We start from the raw sequence: 17378 nt of genomic DNA, 5'->3' as shown, positions 1-17378 counted from the left end.
CTCATTAGTAATATACAGACTATTGTTGCTAAGTGATTTTGCTTCACTTCCAACTCATAGTCACACTGTATAGGGATTCTAGGAGAGGCTGGTGGGTTTGAACCACCAATCTTGCAGTTAGAAGTCTAGTTCTTATCTAACAACGTCACATCAAGACTTCAATATATATAGTCTTTAAAAAATTCTACAGTGAGAGATTTTTTTCAATTAGCACTGTTTTTCAATTATGTGGTTACAAACATACATAAACAGTATCACATACTCATACTCTTCTCTTTCAATTGAAACTTCTTTTTGTAAATTTTAATTGCTTTTAAAAAGTACAGCAAGACACACAAATTAACATTATTGCCTTTGTTCCAATTACCTGAATATTATCATTCCACTTCTCAGCAAAAAGCTTGTCTGGAAATTCTATAGGTAGAGACAATTGTTCTTTAAATATTTTAAGATACTGTGGAAAACCAAATGAATTCATTAAGTGTATCTGCCGGTGGGAAAATCGTGACTTCACTCTTTTTTCTAAGAGTTCCAAAATATCCTTAAATTAAAAACACAAACAACAAATCCGTATAAGATGCATATTATAAACATTTTGCTAGTATTAGAAATACAGTATTTTAGCTATCACCTATAATAAATAATGCTTTTTCTACATAATTAAACATTACAGGAACCTTGAGAAAAGAAGAACTAGATAACGCCTGATTAACATGACCAACTGTATTGGTCAGAAAAGTAACAGATAGATTCTTACAGAAAGAGAAAAAAGTGTGGAACAGACTTTCAAATTCTTAAAAGATCCAGACTTACTATATCGAGTCCTAAGATTATTACTCCAAGTTATTCTTTAAACCTTAAATGTAAACTATCCTTGATGGCACATTTAAACCAAGTTAAAAGTTTCAGCTCAAAATGTAAAAGGGAACCCTTGAGTATTGCATTCTTTAAGACAAATGATCTATGTAAGAGCAAACAGAACTCCAGACTCATGGACAGAGAAAGGCTGTGTGCTGGTGGTCAGAAGTCCGGCTCACAGACTGTGATCGTTCGTTGTTTAAATGGTTATATATTCCTGAGTGTTTTTGTGTACACCTCCCCCACCTTCCCAAAAAAAAAAGGAATAGAAGCAAATACTGTTGAATGATGAAGCACGAAGGGGACTGTAATCATTGCAATGAAACGATGGATGTAAAACTGATGTCCCCCCATGTAAACTATTGCTCAATTCACAATAAAAATTTAAAATAACAACAACAAAAAGAAATAAACAGACCTAAACTTGGGAGTGGAAAGTAAGAGATAGAAGATGTATTAATGAAGGACAACAATAAGAGAAGTTAGCAATATGGGGAGAGAAGGAATAGTTGGGGTAAAAAAACAAAACACAAAAACAAAACTACATCCATAGGGGAGGATGCTGCTTGCTGGTGGTTACTACTCCATTTACCCTTTTGTTTTCTCCCTAGATAAACATGGGTACATACACATACTTCAAAGACTGGCACAGCCTGAGAATTACATATATATATATATATATATATATAAAACGACGAACGGGAACCACGGACAGCACTGCTAAGGATCACTTTCTGCGGTGTCTTTTCTTGGGCCATAACATCTGCTGACACTTCAATGATCAGAAGATTTTTTTTTTTTTTTAGCAAGAAGAGTGTTTTTCCTCAGAACCAGCTAAAATGTCTTATGAGGGAAGCTCATCTAAAGATACAACATAAGCTCTAAAGCAGTAGGGAAGATGTAAGGAATGAAAAATAACTTACTAAAAGGTTTCACTTTTCTAAAAAAGAGAGAGCCAAGGAAGGAGAATAGGTAAACAGAGTTCACATAAGCTTGCCAGGACAGGGGCAGGGGAAGGGGGAGTGGTTATTTTTTGTGTATGTGTGTAATGAATAATGACAGCTGGGAAGGTATTGACAACCCTATGAGTATGGGAAGAGTGGTGGATTTTACTTCCAGTTTTACATAAATTTCAATAACCAAGTTCATGTTATGATAGTTTTAAAAGGCCTGGGTGAAAGGCTAAAGGAATAGATTTAATGCATACAGCCTCTACAAAGTCATGTGATAATGTCATGTAGATTAGGGTTACAAGTACTCTCAAATCTCCCAAGGAACACAGAAGCCACTATCTATTGTAATAGCTTGACAGACATAACTGTTTCTATTTCTGGAGATATTTACTTACAAACAGCACAGTAATATTTTGAGTTGAATCCAAGTATTTTCAAACTATGGAAAGAATCTTAAATGTAAAAGAACTATTAGCAAGTTTTGTAAAATAGTGGTGAGATTATTTAACTGCCCCACTGATTTGCTAACACAGAAATATTAACATATTCCACAGGAGGGAGGTAGGTATTAGTTTATAAGCATATGTGAGAGTTTTCTTATTTTCCTATCAAAGTCGAAAAGTGGAGTAAACACACCAGACACTGGTAAAAGACAACTGAAAAAATATCTTACAGAATAGCTACATAAGTGAAAAAAGACTGTTAGTAATTGAACTGGGATTATCTATTAAGGCCAATTTTTTAAAATACAAAGACTTACCAATCTACATGTAAGACCAACTACTGCAATTGGAGTCTGTGCAGACTGAGAAATATCAAAAAGATTATAAAGTAGTGTTTGGTTTTTATGATGGGCAAAAAGATCAAATTCATCCAAAATGAAGATCACTGGGCAACTGCTAGTCCGACTGCCTAAAATGAAAATGACAGTTTTACATTAAGAAGCAAATTAATCAACCTTTATTAAACTTTCTAACAATTTACTGTGTTTTAGCTTTTAAAATTCAATTCAACAAACATATTGACAACAACTTTTGGGTAGGACATTCATTAATGCAGGTGCAATGTATTACCCAAATGATTACAATAGCTCCAATTGACCTCAACAATTTGTAGTATAGTTACTAGACTTTACTAACTTGATGCAAAATTAAGAAAAAAATGTCATCGGAATGGCATGAGGCTATTATCTTTTAAATTGTGTAAACATATTTTTTTATAATTAGAAAAAAACCTGATAAAGATCTTTTACATTTATATAGAACCAAAGCACATAGAATTAAAATATACAGAAAATTACTAACTTGTGAACAAAACTATTGCTTCAATGGTAACTATCTTAGATGAGGCAGCAATGTTACTTTAAAGGCCTTCTTGGCATAATAAAGGGTCCTGATGAGGTGCTGTGGGTTAGTGTGCCAGCCTGCAAAGTCATTTGAACTTCAAAGCTCACCAGCTCCTCCTAGAAACCCTATACTGTGTTTAGTCAGAACCAACTGGACAGCACTTAACAATAACAACAAAAAGCAGCTCTGGAAGCACAGTGGTTATAAGTTGGACTGCTAACCTCTAGGTCAGCAGTTTGAAATTACCAGACATTCCATGAGAGAGAGATGAGGCTCCCTGCTCCTGTAAAGATTTATAGCCTTGGACACCCTATACAGCGTTGCTATGAGTCAGAACCAACTCCATGGTACATCACCAAACAATAACCTTTAATGCTGGCACACAATCCAAGAAACTACTCAAAAGTCTAGAAACAGAGCCAAATAACACAGAAACACAAAATATTTCCAAAAACCATACTCCTTGTCCAGTCAATTCCAATTCTTAATAATCCTGTAGGATACAGTTGAAGTGCCCAAATAGGACTTAAGAAGCCAATTGTCACATCTCTCCCCTATGGAGAAGGTTCAATCTGTGCACCTTTCAGTTAGCAGCTGAGTGCTTAATCACTGAATCATATGGGCTCACTTACAAAATGATAAATACCACCATTATCTAAATTACACAAATTAAATTACATTTTTTCCCCCTACTAGATAGACATGAAATTAATATCTACTGATTCTGAAGTAGTGAAGAAAAAAAGGACTGTCAAATATGTTTCAAATACTAATAGACATGCTTGAGCCCACTGATGCTGCCACTTGGCCAATCCATCTCGTTGGGGGTCTTCCTCTTTTTCTCTGACCCTCCACCTTAACAAATATGATAGCCTTCTCCAGTGATTGGTCCCTCTTGAAAATATGTCCGAAGTATAGTACTTTACAAAATGAAGCATATGAAAATCATAAAAATGAAGATACAGATATATATATATATATATATATATATATAGTCCTGGTGTGGGACTATAGGATAAACAATGGACCACAAAGTCTGTTTGAACTGCAAGATCGGTGGTTCAAATCCACAAGCAGCCCCTCATGGCACTTAAAACTTACACAGGGTCGCTATGAGTTGGAATTGACTCGACTGCACTTAACAAAATTTATACACATACAGATATACACACACATATATATGAGTGTGTGTGTGTGTGTGTGTATAGAGAGTGAGTGAGCGAGAATTAGAAATCTATTTTTAAAAAAACTTAATAGTTACCTTTTTTTAAAGCTTCCAGAAGAAATGAAAGATTCTCAGCAAAGCTTCCCTGAATAATAAGGAAAAAAAAAAAATCCATGACTAGAAGTTCGTGAATAATAAACAAAAGAGGGATGTGTCACACTTAATACACTTTATCTACTGCATTTTTTAGTAATGAAAACCATTAGTCAAATTATAGGCTTAATATCTCCAAGCTTAGAATCTAAAAACTGAAATATAAAAGCAGAAAACCAAGTTGCTCCAACTCATGTTAAACTCACGATTGTCAGCGAAGAACTATGCTGCACAAGGTTTTCAAATGGCTAAATTTACAGAAGTAGATTGCCAGCCCTTTCTATGAAACTGTTTCTGAGAGGATTTAAACTTCTAACCTTTCTGTCAGCAGCCAGGTGCATTAAGCACTTGTGCTACTCAGTGCACACTGCTGAACATGGCAATGCAAAAGTCATACTAGAAATTATATATTTTTTTAGCAAAATCTGTAAATATATTAACTTTATTTAGCAGCAGTTTGGAAGAGTTGTTATTATGTTCTAAATAGCATCAGAGAAGAAGTAGAAATGAATTTCATAGTTTAAACATGTCAGACTCTTCCAAGTCTTAAATTCATTTGTTCTGCAAAGAAATGACCATTATATTCAATGGAATAGCAAAGAAAAGGAGAAATTCGCTTCAAATAATTTAGATTTATATATGTGTCATATCAAATTTGACAATGTTTATTTGGAACACAGTCAAAATATTTTTGGATAAAATTTACATATTCTAGATGGAAATTAACAGAGCAGCAGCTGCATTATTCAGATATTCCAGTTTGTATGTAGAGGTCCTGTTATAATATTTTTTCACCAAATTCATTAACCTTAAATTCATTCAGATTTTCTAATGTAAAGAAACAGCCTATTTTAAATATGGCATATGTAAAGAAGAGGAAAAAAAACAACCCACTTGTTTACTTCCCCAAAGAAAACCATTTGTTTCACAGTTAAGAGAATTGATACAAAAAAACATAATAGTTTTTTTAGTGCTTCCTGGTGTGGTGCTATAAGATCAGCACTGGACTGCTAACTGCAAGGTCAGTGGTTCAAACCCACCATTCCTTCACTGGAAATCCTACACAGGGTGGCTATGAGTTGAAACTGACTCAATGGCACTTAACAACAACAACACACAAGCGATATCACTCATCATTTAAACTGCTGCTCATAGAGACAATCTCTTGGGAAATCAGGGGTCAAAATTACCCAAAGGTTACTTATCTTCTAACACTATTTATTATGTGGATCCAATATGCTAAAACAAAACAGAAAAGCTCTAGAATGAGGTTCAGTGACTTAGGTTCTTAAAGTCAAGTCTGTCATTTTATTACCTTAAAATCAAAACTCTACTGCTATCGACTCAATTACAATTCATAGTGACTCTAGAAAACAGAATAGATCTGCTCTTAAGGGTTTCTGTATTTGAGAAGACCGTCTCATCTTTTTCCCTCGGAGTAGTTGGTGGGTTTGAAAGAATAATTTGCAGCTAACAGCTTCACCCACAGTGCCAGAAGAGTTTCTTTTATGACCTTGTTCCTTGTTGTTATTGTTTTTAAGTGCTGTCAAATTGGTTCCAGCTCACAGTAACCCTATATAGGGTTTCCAAGGAGAAGCTGGTGGGTTTGAACCACTGACGTTGAGGTTCAAACCGACTTTATAGTCCAGTAAGCATTCTACCATACCAGAACTTCTTTATGACCTTGGAAAATTTAATCAAGCTCTTTGAACCTCAGGTGTCTAATCTACATACTGAAGAAGTTAAACTAATAATTTCTGTTTAATAATTAAGAAAATAAGTAAGCAACTGCGCGCATTATTATTTCACATGATTCTGTTATGAATATCTCCATTTAGGATACTGCTAGAAATCTTTATCCAGATCAAGTGGAATTAAAAAGCCAAACAGTGTAATTAATAGAAGCTTTCCTTGACTAATAAGTAAGCAACTGGCTTTGACATTACATACTGAATAAGAATTTTTAGAAGAAGAATATTAAACTTTGCACTTTGGGGTACATATGGTTGGTTCAACATTTTAAAGGTAATTATTCAAGAATGAAACATTTAAATGTCTTTACATCTGCATACAGAAGGCTGTGTGTCAATGCAGTAGAGCACATAGTTTAGAGATTAGAGTGACAGCACTCTCCAAGATCATGATAAACCACAAATGAACTTGGAATATACACAACTACCCCTACTGCATAAAAAGCATGAGAATGGGGCTTTTTAATCATGAAAATTAGGGCAACAAAAAATTCAGTTAATTTGTATTGCTCTTTAAATCTATGAATTAGGTGGTAGTAAAAAGTTAATATAAATTTCAAAACATATTAACTCAACCTGAAAGTTTTTACTTTTATTTTTAACATTTTAATATTTTTAACACTGATGTTGACTATACTGAGACACCAAGCTGCCACAATGTGTTATGAATACGATTCTGAAACTATTTTTAAGGTATGAGATAACTGACATTTGTATAGCACACTACCATCCAGCCACATTAAAAAAATATAAATGTTACTTTCTTCTTTTAGAATAATCCAATAAAACTAAATGAAAAATACGTAATTCAGATATTCTGGCATTCAGGATCACTAGCTAATGATTGCAATGCAAGACTCCTATCAGCAATTGTAGCATTAAATTTAGCACTACTCCCATATATCCAACTCTTAGAAGACTAGAAATAGACTGCTAGTATTTGGTTCTTCTGTATTGTTTTAAAATATAATAATTTATTTCCAAGGATAGAGAAGCAGAAATTTTATATTACTAAGGGAACAAATTCAGAAACTACATAAACCTGAATTTTTGTAGCAATTTTAACATCACTACTATAAAAAATAACATGTATTTGAAGAATCAATACATTCTATTATGTATTTTTATGACAAGAATCTTATATATTTCAATTAGGAATCTCTGAACCCCTCCCTAACCTTCTAAAAGATAAACACATCTATACTTTATAAACTTAATTTGAAGTTTATCTAAAAGATTAAAATTATACTTACAAAAACTTTATCTCCAACTACATTTTCCAGGTTTAACTGCCTTGTGATTTCTTTTACAGCAATTTTATCATTGATCTGCAACAATCCTGAAAGAATAGCCCATTTAAAAGTAGTTCAACAAAATGAAGTACATATCTGATGCAATGCAGATTATTTCCCATATGTTCAATACTTACTGGTATAGAGTCAAAGTTTATGAGTTTACATTATTTTAGTGAAAATAGTCAGCAAAAAAGACATATGGTACCATCTTCTATAAGGCTAGTGTTATTAACACAGATTCAAAACACACTTCTGTGGATTGATATGCTGTTGTTGTTAGGAGCCATCTAGTTGGCAACGACTCCTACAGACCCTATGGTACAACGAAACACTGCCAGGTCCTATGCCAATCTCACAACAGTCGCTACATTTGAGCCGATTGCTACTGCTATTGTGACAATCCACTGACCTTTTTTTCTCCTATCTTCCACTTTACCAAACATGATATCCTTCTCTAGGAACTGGTCCCTCCTGATATGTCTGAAGTACGAGAGACAAAATTTGGTCATCCTAGTTCCCATGGAGTATTCTAGCTGTACTTCTTCCAACACAGATTGTTCTTTTCACAGTCTACTGTACTGTTAAATTTCTCCAATAACACCATAACTCAAATGCATCAATTCTTCTACTGTCTTCCTTATTCACTGCTCAACTTTCACATGCATTTGAGATTAATGAAAATACCATGGCTTGGATCAGAAGTGCCTTAGTCCTCAAACTGATATCTTTGTTCTTCAACACTTTAAAGAGGTCTTGTGCAGATTTGCCTAATGCAATATATTGTATGATTTCTTGACTGCTGCTTCCTTGAGTGTTGACTGATCCGAGCAAAATGAAGTCTGACAATTTCAATCTTTTCTCTATTGACTTGATTGTTGTTTGTTGGGCCAGTGGTGAAGATTTTTGTTTTCTTTACATTGAGATGCAACCCAAGCTGAAGGTTGTGGCTTCTGAATTCTTTAGTAAGTGTTTTATGTACTCTTTGTTTTCAGCAAGCAAAATTGTATCATGTACAAATTGCAGGTTGTTAATGAGTCTTCCTCCAATTTTGATGTCATGTTTTTCTTCATATAATCTAGCATCTTGGATTATTTTTTCAGCATACAGATTGAATAAGTATGGTGAAAGAATACAACCCTGACGCACACCCTTCCTAATTTTAAACCTACTTGGTGTTCCCTTGTTTTGAACAACTGCCTCTTGGTCTATGTACAGGTTCCTCATGTACACTTAAGTGTTCTGGAATACTCATTCTCTGCAGTGCTGTCCATAGTTTGTCACGATCCACAAATCGAAAGCCTTGGTGTAGTCAATAAAGAACAGGTGAATACCTTTCTGGTATTTTCTGCTTTCAGCCAAGATCTATCTGACATCAGCAATGATATCCCTTGTTCCATGTTCTCTTCTGAATCCAGCTTGAACCTCTGGAAGTTCTCTGTCATTGCATGGTTGCAGTAATTTTTCCTACTATTTTTAGCAAAATTTTACTTGTATGCCATATCAATGATATTGTCCAATGACTCTGGCATTGCATTGGGTCACCTCTATTTTGATATTTTGAATGGACATAAATATGGATCTTTTCAAATCAGTTTGGCAGGTAGTTGTCTTCCAAATTTCTTGGCATAGATGATTTACTGCCTCCAAATGCTGCATTAGTTTGTTGAAAGATTTCAATTTGTATTTATTCCATTAATTCCTGGTGCCTTGTTCCAAGTGCACTGTGCCCCCCAAATATATATGTTGTAAATCCTAACCCTATATACTTGGTGGATATAATATGTTAATGTTACACCAGTGTAGATTATGTCTTAAGGCAATAACCTCAGAGATATGAGTTTATTGGACAAAGAAGGATAAACAGAGATGGGGGAATATAGCTGTCATATGACATTAAGATTACCGAGAAATCAATGAACAGAAACAGAGAAGAGACAGACTTTCTTCCACAGTGGCACCTATGAGAAAATAAATTTCTGTTCATTAAAGCCACCCACTCATTATAGGACCACTAGATAATGAAAACACATAAAATTAATTTAAATTCAGAGTATAAAAATATAACATATAGCTACGAATCGGGCTGCGAACCTTAAGGTCAGCGGTTCGAAACTACCAACCACTCTGCGGGAGAAAGATGAGGCTTTCTACTCCCGTAAAGATTTACACCCTCGGAAACCCTGTACAGGGTCGCTATGGGTCGGAACCAACTCGACGGCACTTAACAACAACAACAATTAATTTAAAATATTGAATATATATTATATACATTTTATATAATTGCAATGATAAAACAATGCCATGCTTACCATTTAGATGAACTTGTAATAAATTTTCACTCATATCTTCTATTTCCATGAGTTCCTTTAAAGCATGATTTATTAACTAAGTAAGTAAAAGTTTAAAAGATAATTAGTAATAGGTAAAAAATGTAACGAAGTCCATTTTCTCTTTTAAAGTATGAATGTAAAGAACAGGATACAAATGGGTTATTTTTTAAATTAACATGTAAACTTTCATATTTGTTAAATATAAAAAGTTTAACTAGAATATCTCATGGTTGACTTTTCAATATGCCAGTCAAGACTAATGTCACATTCTTCAATCAAATTTTAAGACATATTTCTCTGTAAGTCAAATAAAACCATGATGCATGAATTTCCTGACTCAGTACATTATGAATCTTTCTTAATATTTTACTCTAGTATTATTAAAATTAGATATTTTATTAAAAAGTATATATTAGAACAATGCTAAATGATGATAAAAGTCTACCCCTAATCTAACAATTCCAAGAAAACATTGAACTACTTTACTATTCCCATGAAAAACAAGTCAAAAACTGCAGGTGGTTATTAACTTGAAAAAAAGATGTCCCCTCAGTTAGCTGCTAGATACACTAAGAAAGAAATTTCAAGTTTGCAGCAATAAAAATATATTACTATTAGAATGTAAATTTATAATTACACGAAAACATGTATAAACCTTAAACTGTTCCATTTTAAAGCCCTGGTAGTAGAATGGATTGAGTCAGGCTGCTAACCACAAGGTCATCAGTTTGAATCTACCAAATCTCGTGAAGATTTACAGCCTAGGAAACCCTATACAGGATCGCTATGATTGAGAACCGACTCCATGATACACCACCACTACCACCACCACCATCACCCACCAATGGCTTAAACGACTCCAAGTCACAGAAAGAATGAACAGTGGTGGACTCCAGGGAGCATCCAATGCTCACAGCACCTCTATAGCCTCCTACTAGCTTCATCCACCTGCCAAGTAGCTGTATAGCGTTTTATTTCCAGCACAGGGCAGTCCATGCTAAAGCTCCTCAGCTTGTACCACAGGAGCCAGCAGAGCCAGACAGAGTACTCACAGGCTCCTGGCTCTGGGTGACAGTGACTATACATGTTTAGGGAGCAACTGTCTCAACAGGTTGTTGTTAAGTGTCATCAAGTCCATTCCAACTCAAAGCGACCTTTGAGATGGAATCAAGGAGCAGCTGGTAAGCTAACAAGTTTGAACTGAAGGCCTTGTGTTCGAGCGTCCAGTGCATATGATTGTGCCACACCAGGAATGCGTACCAACAGGTAGTGGTAGTCAAAGCCTCCACTGACAGCTGTGCTTCATTCCTAGTCTGGTTCCCAAAGCCACCTCTCCAAACCCTCAAACTACCAAAAACCAACTCTGAACTCAGATGTATGAAAAGCCCCAATCCAGTTGCCAATGCAGCCTCCACCTGGCCTGGCCACAGACCTGGTAACCAGACTGGCATCCTTGTCCAGGGGATCTAGCTCTCAGACTTTGGTTGCATTCCATAAAGTTTTAACACAATTGGTTTTATAGGTATTTAATTATGGATTGAATGGAGTCTGACTGTATATAACGTAGTGTCAGCATAAAGTCCCAAACACATAATGTCCTATTTTATAAAACATATTGTGGACATTAAGTGACATGTAACTGAATTTGAAATACAACAAACTACACAATTAATTATAGATTTTAAATTTTATGTTATTTCAGGTAATACAGCCATGGGTGGTATCTTAAATATACTATTATTTTTGCAATTTAAATTTATATAATTAATTTGAGACTTCTTGTCTAACAGTAAGATATAAACTAAAACTCAAACCCACTGCCATTGAGTTGATGTAACAACACACTACAAGATAAAGTAAAATACACAGAGTCTTTATGGAAGTAGAGTGCCAGATCTTTCACTCACGGAATAGCAGATGAGTTCGAGTCACTGAACTTCAGGTTAGCAGCTGAGCACATTAATGGCTGTGCCACTTGGGCTAAAGAATAAGCTAGATTGTACCCATTTATTCAATCATTTCTACATATAAGGAAATCACCCTAAACCCCCACCACACAACAAATAACAAAGGTGGCAGAGGGTGAGCAATGTTTCTTATCTTACTGAACTTTCAATATTGGCTAGACTTAGGAATAAACTAAACTGTACAGAAACAGAACACCAATAGAACATTTTTTCAGAGTCCAGTAAAGTTATAAATGACATAAAAGCAACAGAACATGGTTCTTGCTTAAACAGCAACAACAATGAAATAAATCATCAGCACAGCCAATAATAATTTACCCACTCTATTATCTGATAATTACTATCTTACTAGATTCCTTCTTGCTTAAAAAAGTAAACAGAATTAAGATAAAAATATCTATTCATAAAAAAATGTGACATAAAACAAACATGGAACTTACAACAAAGACTGATACTAGAAATCTAAACTGTAGAAAACATGTTTGGAGCTGTCTGATAAATACAAAACAGACTTAGATAAATACAAAACAAGACAAAGAAGTATATGACGACCAGGAGCAAAACAAGAAAGATTAGGAAACCAAAATATAGTACCAGAATTAGAAGGAACAAATAACAGAAATTACAATGAAGAAAATAAAAAAGAATATATGACAGAATACTGAAGAAGAAAATTATGATAAAAACAAAGATGTAATAAACAGATATTCTAATCATAAAACAGGAAGGATCAACTGAAAGAAAAAACTAAAATAAAAACCAAACTCAAATATAAAAAAATTACCCCATGTGATGTCCTAGATGGTGGAGTGTTCTCTCCAATGAAGCAATTAGTGAGCTTCCAGGAAAGGTCTGAGTCAACTTTTTGAACTCGGGAGTCTAATCAAACACTTGTAGTGGTCAGGGAGAGCTCAATGAAATGACTAATGATATTTATAAATTTTAGTAAAAATATTACACAAAAAGTAGAAGTACGAACATTTACAAAGAAAAAAAGAACTTAACAGAAACTATCCAAGAAGAGAGACACTGTAATTATTAGTCAAAGACATTACTAAATCAACTATCTTAAATACAGTCAATAAAGTAAAGAAAACCATGGACAAAACACCCAGGGATATCAAAACAAAAAAAAAATTATCAGAGAACAAAATCAGAATGTCAATAACAAAAAGGTAGCCAAACATTAATTCTGAAACTGAAAAGTACAATGATTAAAATGAAATACTCAGTAGAGCTGTTTAATATATTATCTGAGCAAGCAAAAGAAAGGATCACTGACTTTGAAGATAAGACAATAGAAATTATCCAGTGTAAGGAGTAGACAGAAAATAAAAATAACACAAAATGAACAAAGCCTGAGAAAACTGAGGCATATCAAGTGTAGGAACATTACATCATCAGCATCCCAAAAGAAGAAAGGCAGAAAAAAATATTTGAAAAAATAATTGCCAAAACTAACTAAATTTGATGAAAGACATGAATACAGACAGCAGTTACTACTATCTAACAAAGATATGTTCTAAAATGTGGAAATGTGGATAGCACTGAATCACATATATACGCATATGCAATTTTACTTGGTGCTATGGGTTAATGTGTTGGACTGCAAGGGAAATGAACAGAAAGGTCAGCATGATCGCTATGTGTCTGAACTCACTTGACGACATTTAAAAACAACAACAATAATTACAACAACCCTCATTTCAAAAAATATGTTAGGTAGGTATCTAAATTAGTTGTGAAAATATGGTAAAAAACAGACTCTACACAGTACAACCATTTAATTTTAATAGTAGTCTTTTCATATATAGTAATAATAAATATGTCTTATATATGGACTGGTGGTGGTATGCCACCGTGTTGGTTCCAAATGATAGTGACCTGGTATAGTAGGGTTTTGGTGGTGGTGCATAAGTGTCATGCATGGAGTCAGTTCAAACCCTGGGCAGGGTTTCTGAAGCTATAAATCTTTACGGGAGCAGAAAGCCTCATCTTTCTCCCGTGTAATCACTGGTAGTTTGAACTGTTGACCATGAGATTAGCAGCCTGACTTGTAACCGCTATGCTACCAGAGCTCCTTGGTATAGGGTTTGTTGCTGTTGTTGTTATATGCCGTGGAGTCGGTTCCGACTCATAGCAATCCTGTACAGGGGTTTCCGAGGCTGTAAATCTTTACAGGAACAGAAAGACTCATCTTTCTCTTGCGGAACAGCTGGTAGTTTCAAACTGCTTACCTTGTGGTTCACAGCCCGATTCGTAACCACTATGCTACCAGGTATAGGGTTTAAAGGTTGTAAATCTTTATGGGAGCAAGGTTCATCTTTCTCTCAAGAAGGGACTGGTAGATTCGAAATGCTGATATTGGAGTTAACAGCCCAGCTCCCAATCTACTATGTTACCAGGGGTCCATATATGACTAAAAAATAGAAAAGGACAGAATGAAAGAAAAGAAAACAAAAGAATATATTTCTGAGGAAACCGAGCAAATAGAATCATGAGGGAAAGTAATAGAAATGTATAAAAAATGTGAATGTGTATACCAAAAAATTACATGTCATTAGGTTAAACAATAAACAATAAAAAGGAAGAGAAAAAAAGAACACATGGTATTCTTAAGTCTAAAAAAACACAGGGACAATAATGCCTGCTTTGAGGGTTAGTATGAAGAATAAAAGATCACATATAAAAGAAACAAAGTCAGTTTTCAGTAAATGCCAGTTTTGCTTCTTTTCATTGGCAATCTCTAATTCATCAAGGAAAAAAGATCATGCTGGGTACAAACAACTATTGAAAATTTATCACAAGAGGAAAAGATGAAAAAAAAAAAATGTATGCTCATTTCAAATATACCATCTAAACGTTACAAGGCATATTCATAGCTTTGACTTAAATAAATAACAAAATTACTACTAAGCAAGCAATGAAAATAATAGAAAACATTTGTTATGTTGAATAAAATAAGAATTGTCATATGCCTGCCAAAGCAAAAAAATACCAGATATCAATAGTTTTTACCATGGTTTTTCCTGCTCCTCGGGGTCCAATAATGAGCACAGAGTTACTTTCTCCATGTATAGCAGTTCTTTTTAGCAACTCAAATAAGTGTCTGAAATGATACAAGACCAAAATTTGAAAAGCAAACTGAGATAGTCTGCTAGAAGCAGAATTTGAATATGCATAGAAAACTGGCATTTTTCTCTCTTACTCCCACTGAATACTTGATTTATGCTCTATGTAGTCCAACACTGAAGACAGGAGAATAAATGGTAGGTCAATGCTGATTCTATGGGAAATTTTAGATATATCTAGGAAGTTTGGCATATTTGATGTCTTTAAGATAGGAGGGATAATAATGGCAGTACTTTGGATCAGGTATTAGGGCAAAGAGCTAAAAATTCTCACAATAATCTCAGATAATAGAAACAATACAAGACTGAAAGTTAAAAACCGTCCTCATTATAAAAATGTATTTGTTATGTTAATTTATATTATACTTGTACCTACTTGTATTGTACTTGTAATCCAAACAGGTTACTATGTGAACTCTGATGACAAAATCTTTCACGCAAAATTCTTTGTACCTGATAAAAATAAAGTGAACAAATAATGTGAATGAGTGAAAAAATTACTTGCATAATAAAAAACTGATAAGAAAGTAAATTTCTACCAGTCAAATTAGGAACTAAAGAACCATTCAATGCTTCTTAAATACTTGTTCTCAAGAATTCTGGCACCACTACAAGGTACACTGAAATTATTGGCAAAGAATAAGGTTCTGGGAGTTGATGGAATACAAACTGAAAATTTTCAACAGACATATGAAACAAACTGATGAAACTCATCTATGCTAAGAGATTTGGAAGTCAGCTACATGGCCAACAAATTGGAAGAGATCCATATGTGTGCCCATGCCAAATGCGGAAATCATCAGACAATATCATTAATATTGCAAACAAAGGAAATTTTGCTAAAGGTAAGTCAAAAGCGGCAGGAATAGTACACTGACAGAGAACTTCCAGGAGTTCAATCTAGATGCTGATAAGGACACAGATTGAAGGTTATCACTGCTGACATCAGATAGATCTTGGCTAAAAGTAGAAAAATACCAGAAGTATGTTTATCTGTGCTTTTATGGACCAAAGGCTTTCAACTGCATGGATCATGACAAGCTATGGACAACACTGCAGAGAATGTGTATTCCAGAACACTTAATTGTGCTAATGAGGAACCTATACAGAGACCAAGAGGCAGTCGTTTATAAAAAACAAGGGAACATCGAATGGTTTGAAATTAGGGAAGGTGTGGGCGAGGGTTGTACTCTTTCACCATACTTACTCAACCTGTATGCTGAGCACATTAATCTGAGAAGCTGAATTATATGAAGAACGTGGCATCAGAATTGGAGGAAGACTCATTAACAACCTGTTATATGCAGATGATACAACATTGCTTGCTGAAAGCAAAGAGTACTTAAAATATTTATTGATGAAGATCAAAGACAACAGCCTTTGGTATGGGTTGCATCTCAATTTGATCAACCAAAAACACTCATGGAAACAGCAGTCAAGAACTCAAATGACACACTGCATTAGGTAAATCTACTGCACAAGACCTTGTTAAGGTTCAAGAGCAAAGATGTCAGTTTGAGGGCTAAGGTGAGCCTGACCCAAGTCAGATGTTTTCAATAACTTTATGTGCATGTGAAAGTTGCACAGTGTAAAGGAAGAGCATAGAAGAATTGATGTATTTGAGTCAAGGCATTGGAGGAAAATATTAAAAGTACCATGTACTGCTAAAAGAATATACAAAACTGTGTTGAAAGAATTACAGCCAGGATGGAGGGACCAGATCCTGGAGAAGGACAAACATCATGTTTGATAAAGTAGAAGATCGGAGAAAAAGATATGACCTCCAACGAGATGGACTGGCACAATGAAGCTCCAATGGACTCAACTGTAGCAGTGATTGTGAGGCTGTTGCAGGACCGGGCAGTGTTTCATTCTTTTGTACATGGATACACTATGATTCAGTACCAACTCAATGGCACCTAAGAACAACAACAAGAAAGAGTTTCAAAAGTAACAGTTCTTTTTACTACTATCAACTCCCAAAGAAAGAATGAGAATTTAGAAGTGTAGATTTCAACAACAAGGAAAAATACTGTACTTGAGCTATATTACAACACGAGGGCTATTTGAATTTAGGTGGGGAAAAAAAAAAAAAGACCACTCTGTATAATGTATTGGCCAAGAATAAAAACAGGATGGAATCTAATGCAATCAAATCTAATAAAGACACACAAAACCTTCACAGTCCAACAAATTTAAATTGGCTAAGCTCAGGTTCTATTAATTTGTACCTATAATAAAAGTCATGATTCTAAAGAAATCAAAGCAGTTTCAAAGTCCATATAAACTGAAAAATACTTGAAAGTCGGAACCTGTGAAAGGCAGAAAAGTATAAGAAGGAAAATGCAACTAGTTTCCCCTAAAACAAGCAGAAGAAAAGTGGTAAGATTTCATCTTCTCAAAGAAGGAAAACTTGTGAGAACTGGAAA

At 34.5% G+C, this 17378-nt stretch overlaps 1 protein-coding gene across 1 annotated transcript in view; it reads right to left on the bottom strand.

Annotated features, from left to right (window-relative positions):
- The window catches only part of ORC4 (origin recognition complex, subunit 4), a 33067-nt gene extending 17668 nt beyond the window's left edge, over window positions 1-15399 (bottom strand). The window contains exons 1-7 of the mRNA XM_006834557.1: window positions 15326-15399; window positions 14837-14927; window positions 9831-9906; window positions 7480-7565; window positions 4419-4467; window positions 2572-2723; window positions 368-541 (exon numbers count right to left, since the gene is read on the bottom strand). Of these exons, the coding sequence (XP_006834620.1) occupies window positions 368-541; window positions 2572-2723; window positions 4419-4467; window positions 7480-7565; window positions 9831-9906; window positions 14837-14839 (540 nt within the window). The 5' untranslated portion in view covers window positions 14840-14927; window positions 15326-15399. The remainder of the gene's footprint in view (window positions 1-367; window positions 542-2571; window positions 2724-4418; window positions 4468-7479; window positions 7566-9830; window positions 9907-14836; window positions 14928-15325) is intronic.
- Window positions 15400-17378: the final 1979 nt, after the last annotated feature.

This window comes from Chrysochloris asiatica, unplaced genomic scaffold, assembly GCF_000296735.1.
Source record: "Chrysochloris asiatica unplaced genomic scaffold, ChrAsi1.0 scaffold00012, whole genome shotgun sequence".
NCBI lineage: Eukaryota > Metazoa > Chordata > Mammalia > Afrosoricida > Chrysochloridae > Chrysochloris > Chrysochloris asiatica.
The sequence above is the reverse complement of the archived record's forward strand: the minus strand, read 5'-3'. Positions and strand labels throughout refer to the sequence as shown.